Raw genomic sequence first — 12702 nt, 5'->3', positions numbered from 1 at the left:
CAAAGCCCCAAGATTAAGTGCTGACCCACAACTTTGCAGGGGAATGTTTTTCCTATCGCCTCTGCAAATACCACAATTCAGATAGAGCGGGGATACCAGGCAGGGTCTGGAAAGCACAGGGCAGTCAGGGAACAGTCTGTTTTCCTGACTCTTTGAGTCTCAGGATTTGAAGACCGACGTTACTCCTCTATGACTGGGCCATCTGCCTGGGACCATCTGCCATGGCTCGGGGACCGGCAGGCACTGGACGTGATGGAAGGCAGCGGTGAACCCAGCCCGCTCCTGCAGAATGAGCCCCAGGGCTTGGAGAGCCCGCGAAGAATTGGACAGACAAGATTGCTCTGTCACGTCCAGTTCTGCTGAGGTCATGCAGTCCTGCCTTGTGGAACTGAAACTTTACGCCATATTTAGTCAGTTCTCGGAGAGTTAAAAGTTGGGCTTCTCTGCTGTCTTCAGCTGGCCAAGCCTCGGTCAGGCTGCAAGCCATAACACCCAGTCAAACTGAATAGTGCTAGCTGCAGGCTCAGCAGTGTAGACGGCAGTGCCCAAGACCCATCCTCTCTGTTAATGTGAGAGAAAACCGACTCGCCGTTCTCGGAGCAATCAGGGAAACAGCTGATGTTCTCAGGCTGCAGCATTCAGCACTGTTTTTCTCCAAATAAAGCTAAGATGACAGACAATTTCTCCAGGGAGAGCCTGTCTGTCTGCACACAAGCATCTACACCCACACCACACGCGCCAGTAATCGCTACTATCTTCTCTTTTTCCTGCTTCAGGGTTTAACTGCTATTTCCACTAGGTCCACATTTTTTTTTCTTGCTTGCTTTGATTCATTTTATTCTCCAACAGTTTAATTTAAAACAGACCCACAATTCCTGGGGTCAGGACAATTTAAAGCGGCCACCTTGTTGGGCAGAGCCAATAAATAAATAATATCCAAATTATAGAGAACTAAGTTAATACTCTTTGATTTGGGAAGAAATGGCCAACTAAGCCTTAATTTCAATATGCTCCCTTCTCAATGACTATGCATTGACAATCTTCATACGTAATTCTGCTTTAACAGAAGTGGTTCTGAAGGCAGCTGGTTTATGTGTTGCCTGGAGTTTACTCTTAGTTGCCACTTGATACCAGTTTGCATGTAGTAATGGTCCCTACTGCCCAGAAGCCGAACAGGAATTACCCCATGGGTGTTCCCTCCACTCTCCCAGCACTCACCTTGGGGATGCTGAGGTGTTCCTGGAGAGGAGGAGGATCCCTCAAGAGCCTCTTGTGAGTCTAGAGAGGGAGGGCTGCGGTGCAGAGGGGTCGGGGAGGCAGGGGCCGCTGGGGAGGTCAGGTCCAAGGAGAGGTCACCTCTGCCCCGGCTCGCACTCCGGCTCCTCAGTTCTTTCTCGTGTGCCTCCGCTGCCAACTGCTCCAAGTATTTGTATCTGAAAGTTAAATTCCAAAGGGTTTCCGTAAAAAGAAAGAGGAGCCCGTGGCCGATGCTTGTTTATGGCTGAAACACCTGCAGAGTGAGCTGGTTTCCTGATGCACAGAGCACAGCACAGGGCTGGCTGGAGGGCCAGTCTGCCAAAAACAGCCAGCAAAGCCAAGATGCTAATGATTAAAAACCCCGCATCATTCATAACCAAACAAATTGGGAGAAATGGCAACATCACACAGTCTCCAGATACTGGATCACTGCTGCAGAATCCGATTTTGCTCTTTTAGGAAACATTTGTACAAATAAGCAAAACAGCAATAATGCCCATTACAAAGCCCCAGCAGTGACAGCTGAAAACCACACGCACTCAGAGCCTGCAGCTGTGAGATGGGAGGGTGCCTTGGTGCGGCGGAGAGAAACAATGCCCCCAAAATACCAAAAGGGGTTGTTGGACGAAGCCCTCCCTGGATTTCTGAACCTGCTTCAATGCTAACAGCAATGCGACTGGAATTCACTTTGTTCTCTCAGTGTCGACCATGGAAACTTTTTTATATTCTAAAATATTTCTGAGTAGGGCTCAGACATCCAATAGCTGGGACCTGACGTCACATATAGTTTATTCATCAAAGTCAGTTTAAAAGAACAAAGATACATCTGTTTTGCATTTCAGGCAGGCAGAACCCACTAACTGTTTATTAAGACCAGCTACCAATCATATTCCTCATAGTGCGCTTTATAGATCAGACCAAAATAACTTTGAAATATGTGCCTCTTCCAGATGTCTGCTAATTTTACCCACCATCATTTGTTCAGAAATAAATTTACGAATTCAGTTGTAGCAGGTTTCTGTCTTACCAACCACTAAACTTTGGAACAGGTTATTGAAGACCCTCACTCACACCCTCCAGATCCACTGCCTCAGTTCCTTCCCAATGGGCAAGCCCCCCAACTCTAGCCCACCAAAGCCCTCCCCCAACATGGCACACAGCATTCCTGAGTCACCCGCATAAGAAAGGCAGAGCGCACCAGGAACCCTTTAGAAAGCATGCATTTCTTCATGCATCCGTAAGGTGGGTGTGGCTCCCCCACGTCCGTGGTCATCACCCCTTCTCCCTGCTGGTCCAAAGGCAATCTGCCCCGCAGCCCAGGCTTGCACGCGTGTCTCCCTCAGTGAGGCCTGCCTTGACCACCACAGCTGGAAGTGATCTTGGCCTTGCCTCTGAACTCATGTCGGATATGTAGTCCATTCAACTCAGATGGCATTTTACATTTACTGCCTGGCATATTTAGCCGTCTTTTCACATGTGTGTGTCTGTTCTCAACAAGCAGATAATAGGATTTCTGAGAACAGAAGATTACCATCCTTTGTTCTTTCCCTCGGCGCCTTGCATTTGCCGGCCCAGGCGAAGCGGGCAAGGCATGCAACGAGGAGCCTGAGAGGCAGCACCCTGCCTGCAGAGGTCTCCTTGCAGCAGTGGGCACCCAGGATGGTGAGTACACGGATCACACTTTCGCGGGGAGTGAGCTTCCTCTCACGGGGAATCTCTGATAAAAGACATGATGTGATGGGGTCTACATACACAAAGGTCTGGGGCATGGTTTGGAGGAGCAGCTGCCTCACAGCTACAGGGTGAAGGAACAGAAAGCTCTAGAAACTCTGGACTGTCCTTGCCAACAACGTCACCTCTCAAAAGGTAGGAGAGCTATTTCTGAGCTTCACTTGGACCAGCAAGGAAAATCACCTGGCTATGGAATCTTGGAGGAAAGTGACCTTGAGGGGAAGAGTCAGAGGCCCAACAGAAGGCATGTTCTAAATGAGGTGATGGCACACTCAAGGCCAGGAAAGCTGCGAGCCCAGGAGGGGTTTGGAAGGCATCCACACGCTGAGTCCAAGCCTTCTGGAACAGGAGAAAGGGGCAGCCAAGGAATGAAGTGCAGACAAGGAGACCGATGTAGGTCCAAGGCTTCAGGCCAGGAGGACAACCCATTTATGACCTTCATTTCAGGCAGCCCAGCACTGGACCTGGTCTCTCCATATCCCTACCTGCGGGCAGCCAGACTAGCAGGTATGTGTGGGCAGCCAAAGGGTTCAACCCACTTTGCAAGGGATGCTCATCCAAATTCTGGATAGATATGACTCAAAGGTTTCCTGTACACACTCTGTCTCATAGACGCCATCCTCGAGGACCCAGAGGACGTGGGAAGAGTCAAGGATTTAATATGAATTCTGAGATTTATCTGGTAGACAATCATGACAAGGAGGGGGTCTGGGGACTCTTTAGCTGGGTATAAAGTTTCAGTTTTACAAGATGAAATGAGTTCTGGAGATGGATCACACAGCAATAGGACCATACCTAACACTCCTGAATTGTACACTTACAATGGTTAAAATGGTAAATCTGGTGTAATGTGTATTTTGCCACAATTAAAGACTATTTTTTAGAGAGAGAGCATGCATGCACATTTGCATGTGAGTGGGGACAGTGGGCAGAAATAGAGGGAGGGGGAATCTTAAGCAGGCTCCAAACACTTTGTGGAGCCTCATGACCCTGAGATCATGACCTGAGCCAAAACCAAGAGTCGAATACTTAACAGACTGAGCCACCCAGGTGGCCCTACAATTAAAGACATTTTAAAATGGCACAGACAAGGGGGCACCGAGGTCAAGAGTCACCAAATCTTTGTGAAAAGCAGTGCCAGTGTCCATCTGCAATGGGCCAGAGTGGTGAGTGGAACCAACATGCTTGGGAAGCGCTAAGCCACCTGGCATTTAGAGCTGTACAGCTTAGCAACCCCTCCTGACCCATGGCAACCTCTGTCAGTCCCTGTGGAGGAAGCTCACCCCATGTCACAACCTTCCCTTACAGACACACCCTGAGTCACTTAGAGGCTGAGTAGTACTTGATCCCAGGAGCCCAGCAGCCCATGAGATGACGGTCATATGTCCCTGTGGCTTTGCAACACAGCCCCCCAACTGATAGACTCCCCTGAAATTTTCTGTGTACAAGGTACTGGGTTTTCTATCCACAGACCACAGCCTTAAGAAAAGACTTCTCACCTTTCCCACTTTCATCTAAACATTTCCATTTATCCTACTTCCGTCCATATTTTTGTTTATTCATTCATCTTTTCATTATTTATTGAAAAATTGTCAAGTGCCTGCCATGTGCTAAGAGCTGCCATAGGTACTAGAAATTTAATAATAAACAAGAAAATCCCCATCCTCGTGGAGCTCACAGTTCAATGGGAGAGATAGGCAAACAAACCTTAGGAATGAATTCACACATCCGCCAAGGTCACGGGCTGCAGGGGCTGGTATGGCAGTCCGGGACATACAAAGGGCCCTATGGAAACTCTGTTGACTTTAGACTAACCTAAACCTACTTACAGATGGGTTTTCCTGCCACTCTCCTACTTGGGAACTCTCCCTTACATTAAACTGAAATCTGGCTCCTTCTAAGTTCTACTCTGTCTTCAGACCTGTTAAGCAATGCTCAAAATCCTCTCTTACTGCTTCACTGATCACTTTCATGCCTAATTTCCCAAATCCTAGCCCAGTCCTGACCTTTCCTCTTGCACTCTGTTCCCATAACCTCTGCTTCCCATAGGCATTTCCTATGCCATTCCCTTCAGACTAATCTCTGCCCTGACCCTACCCCAACATATGCTCAGCCTGGATCTCATTCCTTCTTATTCCTTTAAAAAGATTATTTGTGAATGTTACTTCATCATGATCAGATAGAGCCTTTCTTCTAATATTAAAAAAAAATAGAAGTATCACCTCAATAGAATCTTATTCTGGGTCTGCACCATTGTCAATAGAATAGTTTGCCGGAGATTACAGAATGAGATAATATGAAATAAATCAACATAAAACCAAATGTGCCTGGATGACCATTACACCTCAAAATAGCAAAACCACATTGCACTAGATGATACAAACTTCAAAAAACTCTCTGCTATGACTCCGGTCATTTTTCTCTGAGTCATTGCATTTAGAGTAATAGACATGGGACCCAACAAACATACCTGGCTCTACCAAGAGTTCCTAGGGGTGCCTGAGTAGTGCAGTTGGTTAAGTTTCTGTTGGTTTTTGGCTTCAGTAGTGATCTCAGGGTCATGAGATCGAGCCCCTGTGGGACTTCATGCTCAGTGGGGAGTCTGGTTAAGTCTCTCTCTTCCTCTCTCTCTGCCCTTCCCACTGCTTTCTCTCTCTCTCTTTAAACAAACAAACAAATAATTTTGTTTTCTCTTTTACATTTCTAGATGGAGTCCTCTTCCTTATTTCTGAACGTCTTTCCACCTCTGATCTCCATTTTCTCCATCCATTTCTGAATCCCATTATATTTGGAAATCTTCTCTTTTCCTGGTCAACCAGAAATCCCCAACAACTTTCCAAACAGGAACAAATGTTTATATTTCTCTCTCCTTTCTTCACCAGGTAATTTAAGAAGCCAACTAACCAAGAAAAGTGGTTGGTCCAAACCAAAGGGAAATTCTTGGCTGCTTCCACAGTGCTCCATGTAAGCAGAGATGGGGCCCACATGAGGCCATGGAGAGCCCACCCCTGCACCAGTGAAGAAGGCCCCGGCAGATGGATGGCAAGGGGCAAGGACTGATGTCAGAACAAGAAGCGCCAGGAAATGAGTGGCAAACACCCCTATGTATAGGTTTTCCACCACATTAGTGATGCTGTGCTTTGATATCCAGAAAGAGGTAGCCTTCAGTGGTTTGGGAAAATTTTTAAATCAGTCTGAAACCAGTAGAGACTTCGGTATCTCCCCAGAAACTTTTAAGCCTTGCTTATGCAGACATTACTTGACAGTCAAGTTGTCAAAAGCTAAAAAAAAAAAAAAAAAAAAAAAAAAAAGCAGAATCTGGAGGGAAAGTTAAAAATGAAAATAAAATTTGGTTTCTTAAGCCTGGGCATAAAGTCGGCAGCATTTTCAGTAAAAGTCTATGTCCTCCAATGTCAAAAATGGGTATGAATTAGAAAAAAAAAGTTTCTTGTTTCTTTTACTCTAAATTTGCTGGCCACAACTGGTTATTATGATGACAATAATCTAATAAAACACTGGAATTAAAGCAATGCCATAGTTTTGTTTATAAGGCTGACCTAAGCATCTATTTTTTTAATTGAACACAGGCATACTCCATTCTTCTCTCCCCTCAGACTGTCTTGAACTACTTAGCTGAAGGTGTCTAGAAAAGTCAGCAAAGTTCCACTTATTGGCATAGTTCATAGATGGTGAGGTTCTCAACTGGCTATAGTATGAAATCAGCCTTTCCATTGCTCCGTGTACTACCGCCATCTGGTGGTAGAGGGAATAACTCCAGGGTCAAAACAGGCCGGTTTACTTCCAAAACGAGTTTCTTTTGCTTAGTTTATCAGACATAGAATACATTCACTTTGTATATTTTAGTGGGATTCAAAGCATGGTGCCATTGAAAAAACAAAATAGTTTACAGCTTAATATTTTATATAAAGCTGTTGGTTCATTTGCTCATTTATTCCATATAACCTTCTTAAGTGCCTACTGTGTGCCAAGCACTATGAAGGGCATTGGAACAACAAGGAAAACGTGACATGGTTCCTGCCAGCCTGGAACTGAGAATAGTTAGTAGGGAGACAGGTAAGTAATCAGCTTTATCCTGCAAGAGTCTCAGGAATGTTTGCTGCCTCAGTCAGTGCCTGGCATGGTGTGTGCATTCAAATATTTGTTAAAGGGAGGCACCTGGGTGGCTCAGTGGTTGAGCATTTATCTTTGGCTCAGGTGGTGATCCCGGGGTCCTGGGATCAAGTCCTGAATCAGGCTTCCCACAGGGAGCCTGCTTCTCCCTCTGCCTGTGTCTCTGCCCCTCTCTGTGTGTCTCTCATGAATAAATAAATAAAATCTTAATCTCAGGAATGTTTGCTGCCTCAGTCAGTGCCTGGCATGGTGTGTGCATTCAAATATTTGTTAAAGGGAGGCACCTGGGTGGCTCAGTGGTTGAGCATTTATCTTTGGCTCAGGTGGTGATCCTGGGGTCCTGGGATCAAGTCCTGAATCAGGCTTCCCACAGGGAGCCTGCTTCTCCCTCTGCCTGTGTCTCTGCCCCTCTCTGTGTGTCTCTCATGAATAAATAAATAAAATCTTAAAAAACAAAACAAAAACATTTGTTAAAGGAATACTGAACGAGTGATCTGGAAGCACACAAGAGGGATATCTACCCTAGGCTCAGTAGTGGTAGTTCAGGTTATCACCATATGTCAATATGTTAAACTAATGTGCTCATTTGGAGAGGAGTCGCAGGAACAGGCATTTGTCTCACACCATGATGGCATTAAATAGTAAATCTAAACTTTCATGGAAAATTTAGATAACTAGGACACTCTATTCTACAAAATACCAGTTACCCAAAGTCTTAGGCATCTTTAGTGAAGCTATTTATTTTAATTAGCACAGTTTCCTCAGCATGCTTGGTTAAGGATGCAAAGTCAAGTGCCATTTGGTTTCAATGGGAAAGAAGAAATATACACACCTTTCTTCTCTTGCTTGTCTTTGCTCTTCTCTTTTGTCTAAATACTCTCGGCTAATGGAAATATGCAGAAGAAACAAAATAGGGAAGGAAAATAACAGAATTAGATGCTCATGAAATTGCCAAGAATTATTAACAGTGTATCACGAAAAACTCTATTGCCTCAGAAATGGAAAATAATTGTATTCGATTTTTTTAAAAATCAACAACAAATATCAAGGTACTACACTTTAAAAGTACTAAATATAACGGATTTCCTATAAAAGCACCAGGATGAGAACATGGGAGATTCTACTAAGTAAAGAAAGAAGAGTTTAGGTATATGAGGGGAGAGGGGAAAAGAAAAAAAGCTTTTTAAAATATGAAACAGTACATACGTGACATATGGCAACTACAAACAAGCAAGAGCTTTCAGAGACGAGTAACATCCAATCAAGGTCTGGTAGGCTCCACGACTTTCATCTCAAGAATTACATCTGGGTGAGTCCAGGCATCGTGGCCATTTCATGTTGCACTCTATAGTTTGGACATTCATCCCATAGTGCAGGATTCTTTCTCTGCACCCCTCACATTCTCAGTTTCTAGGCAGGGATCATGGGAAGCTCTCACTCTGTGCATCCTCTTGTCTGCACTCATGAGTTGCCAAACTTTGTCCAACTCTAATGTTTGTTGTTCTGCTCCTGCTGGTGAGATTCCAGCTTGAGTCTAAGTTTAAGACTTAAGATCAGCCACTTCTCAGTGGACCACTTATTTTCCTGAAAAACTATGACTTCATGTTTTCTAAACTGGACTTCACAATGTAGCTGAAGAATGCTACCCCTCCAAGCACTGGCAACAGGATAGAAAGGGGCAGTAAGTTAGAGTAACTAAAGCAGATTAGGAGAAGGAGAAAATGCAACAAAGACCCAAATTTGTTATCATTTATAAGCACCTGTCCTCATCATTTTCCACACTAGAAATAATATGTCCCATAACCCAGGAAGCTTAAGACCACATTCAACAACAATAACAATAGATAAGGATGTTTTGCAGGAAAAAAAGTACAAGAAGCCTGGATAACTTAAATCAGTAAAATGCCTGAAGAAAGGTCAGGCATTTGGGTAATCCCAGGGACTACCTGATAAAGCTTTTCCTATTTCCTTTTTGAATTTCTTTTCATTTACATCCTAAGACTTTTAGGAAGGAATTAGAGTCATCATAATTAATAGTTGTATGTGGTCTCTCCTAATGATCAGCAGTCCTTCTTGGACAGGGTCTTGCCAGGATCTCTTGGTGTCTTAAATGAGAAGTGAGACCCACTTGGACCAAGAGCAAATATTGATAGTTACAAGCACAGTCTCTGCCTACATACATACATACAGTTTAATATATAGTACAGTGCATTCTTGTCCTGTTCTTCTGGAACTCTAACTACATGAATGCAAGGCACTCTGTTATTTTCCTATAGGTCCCTGAGAGACTGTACATTTTCCCTAATGTTTTGCTTCATTTTTTGGATTGGATAATATTTCTATTGTTCTATCTTCCAATTTACTGACTCTTTCTTCTTTCATCTCCATTCTGCTACTGAACCCATCCAATGAATTTTTATTTTGATTACTGTATTTTTCAGTTCTATATGTATTTCCTTTTGATTCTTTATAGCTTTTCTTTGCAGAGCCTTTTCATTAGCTTCAAAAGTATTTGCCTTTACTTTTTATAACACGTTTATAGTAGCTGCTTTTACAGTCTTTGTCTGATAATGACATCTATGTCCTTTTACAGTTAGCATATTTTGATTCTCTTATTCCTTTAAGATTCTCCTGGATTTTTTGCGTGTGATAAGTTACTCTGGATTGCATTCAGAACATTTTAAATATTTTGAAAGGAGACTCTGGGTCTTGCTTGAATTCTATGAAGAATCTTATTTTCTTTTAGCAGGCCATCAACAAGGTTAGGTTCAGCCTGCAAGTTCTGACTGCCTCTGACGTTGGCTAAAATATTAACTCAGTTTTCAAATATTTTTTAATGATTTGTTAAAATGATTTTGTTAAAAATGATTTTTTAACATCATTTTGTCAAAAATGATTTTTTAACAAATCAAACCCTTGTGTGCACCCACCCAGTGGCCAGTCTGCGAACTGAGTGTGGTCCACTCTGTATTTAGTTCTCAAAGTCTATACTATATTCTTTAGGTTTTAAGCCACATGTGCACAAACTGGAAACGAGCTCAGGAGTGCTCACTTGATCTCTCTACTCTTTGTGACTTTCCCATAATCTTCTGGCTTCCTTGGGTCTCCTTTCCTGCTCCTCTAGCCAGAAAGCTTGGGCTTTATTTTCTATGCTCTGCTATACTTTCAGTAAATCCATCTGCACCCATCTGCAGTGTGTTCTGGAAAAACATTACTGCACCTGTAAACCCTCATTGACAATGTTTTATACTCTTGTGGGTTTAAGTGGGAGTAACTGAAGGAAATATTGTTTGCCAAAGAAATTGAACTGAGGAAACAGGAAGTGAAGATGGGGTGAGAAATGAAAACAAGAAATAACATAGAAGGTCTCACAGCGATGACTGGAAAGATGACAAGGGGAGAGATTAGGAGGAGGAGGAGAGGAAGCAGGGAAAGGAGGAGTAGAAGGAATGAAATGTGTAAGGAAAGACACAGCAGGTGTCCAAAGAGCACTGCACAGCATGAAGCTCAGGAGAGAGAAGCAGAAGGAAGTTGACCAGGGGGTTGGGGAGAACAGGTGCACAAGCTGGAGCTGGAGGAGAAATGGAGCGGCACTGGATGCAGTGGTGGCAGACAGCCTGAGACAGGAACACAGCCTTGGAGCTGGAGGGAGACCAAAGAGATCAGTGGGTTGGGAGTCATCGGCAGAACGGCTTTCTCCTCCAGACGAGGAGAGAGGATTGTTCAAAAAAATATATTGAAGATTGATACAGGGAGCAAAGAAGCAAACCAGAAAGTGGGAAAAGCATTTTCTTTTGGCATCCAGTAGGATATGAATAAAACATGAGTAGCTTTAGGGGGAAATGACAAATTAAGTTAGGACAATTAGGCTCTCTGTCTTCAGGAAAGCCTGGATAAGACCATTTTAGATAATGGAGAACCCAAAAATACACAAATTCCTAATTGTATTTGGCTGGCTTTCTGTGCTTCCTGCCATATGGTTAAAGGGAAAAGGCCATAACAAGCCAGAGCTAGCCCATTTCAGGAATGTCTTACCGTTCCTTAAAAACAGAGACAGAATCTAAAGCAAACATATTACTACCAAACCCTTAAGACCAGAAGTAATCATATAGAGCAGGAAAGTATGTGCTTTAATTTTCAATTTGTTATTTACAAAATCTTGAAATTCCTCTTACTTGAATTTATTCCTTTCTTCCCGTTCTATTCTCTGCAACCTTTCTTCTCTCTCCTGCCGCCGCCGCTCTCTCTCTGCTGCCAATGACTCTTGGTGCTGCCTAAAGGATGATGTGAGAAGACCACTCAGTGATGACCTAAAGATACAGAGTTAATGTTTTAGTGGCTTGGCCTGTACCCAAGTACCCAAGTAGGAAGCAGCCATACTTCAGTTAGAATTGAGGGTCTGGTTCACTGGTACCTAGGTATTGCTGGGGGAAAATTACTGAGTTTCCCAGGGTCTTCACCTGTAAATGGAGGTTAGTAACTCCACATGCCAGAAGGACATGAGGATGGTAATTTGTATAAAATACTAAGCACCATGCTTGGCATATAAGCAGTCTTCAATGATGTGTGCTGTTATTACCAAAAAGAATTCCAGTAATATGCATAACATAGAAATTCATCCTCTCTCTCTCTCCCTTTCCCTTTCTCTTCATGGAGACACACATTTTAAAACTTTTCTATGGAAAGACGTTATAGAATCAACATTTAATCTAAAACTGGTTTCTTACTCAGCCATCAACAAAACAGAAATCTTACCATTTGCAACATGTGGATAGAACTAGAGAGTATTATGCTAAGTGAAATAAGTCAGAGAAAGACAATTATCATATGATCTTACTCATATGTGGAATTTAAGAAACAAAACAGAAGGTCATAGGGGAAGGGAGGAAAAAATAAGACAAAATCAGATAGGGAGACAAATCACAAAAGACTCTTAACTATAGGAAACAAACTGAGGGTTGCTGTAGGGAAGGAGTGTGAGGCATTAAGGAGGGTATGTGATGTGATGAGCACTGGGTGTTATACGCAACCAATGAATCACTGAACTCTACCTCTGAAACTATTAATACACTATATGTTAATTAACTAAATTAAAATAAATCTTTTTTAGGAAAAATAACTCTTCTATATTACATAAGCTAAAAATATTTTAACATACACCAGATTCTCAATATACCTCCTCAAAATAATGTATCATCTTGAAACGGGTTGTGATAACAGATGAAGAAAAAAAGATGCAGCAATATTCTGAAATCTGACTGTAATTAAGGAAATTTCATTCTGTGTCAGGAAGCATCCAAGAACGTGAATCTTGGTGATACCACACAATCTGGACTGTCCACTGAAGATGGCATTATGGGGATAGCCAGCTGTGAGAGGCCTCAGTGAGGGATCACAGGGGTGGGTATCACTGGAAATGTTAAGTCAGGGGAATGGGTGGGAAAAGGGAAATTTTCATAAGCATATAAAAAATAGGAATGGAGTTTATTGGGAAAAGGAGTCTGTTGGACCTGTGGGCCATAACAAAACAAATCTGTATGGACAATAAGGCCTTAATTTATTGAAAAAAATTCCAAAACTAAG

At 42.9% G+C, this 12702-nt stretch overlaps 1 protein-coding gene across 6 annotated transcripts in view; it reads right to left on the bottom strand.

Moving 5' to 3' along the window:
• The window catches only part of FHOD3 (formin homology 2 domain containing 3), a 464855-nt gene that overhangs the window by 83701 nt on the left and 368452 nt on the right, over nt 1-12702 (bottom strand). For all 6 annotated transcript variants that reach the window (XM_077900507.1, XM_077900508.1, XM_077900509.1 and 3 more), the window contains 3 exons: nt 11295-11429; nt 7952-8002; nt 1219-1433 (listed from right to left, as the gene is read on the bottom strand). In XM_077900507.1, coding sequence (XP_077756633.1) covers nt 1219-1433; nt 7952-8002; nt 11295-11429 — 401 coding nt within the window. The remainder of the gene's footprint in view (nt 1-1218; nt 1434-7951; nt 8003-11294; nt 11430-12702) is intronic.

Source organism: Canis aureus, chromosome 6 (assembly GCF_053574225.1).
Source record: "Canis aureus isolate CA01 chromosome 6, VMU_Caureus_v.1.0, whole genome shotgun sequence".
In the NCBI taxonomy this organism is placed as follows: Eukaryota; Metazoa; Chordata; class Mammalia; order Carnivora; family Canidae; genus Canis; species Canis aureus.
Note: the sequence above shows the minus strand (reverse complement) of the source record. Positions and strands in the feature narration are given on the sequence as shown.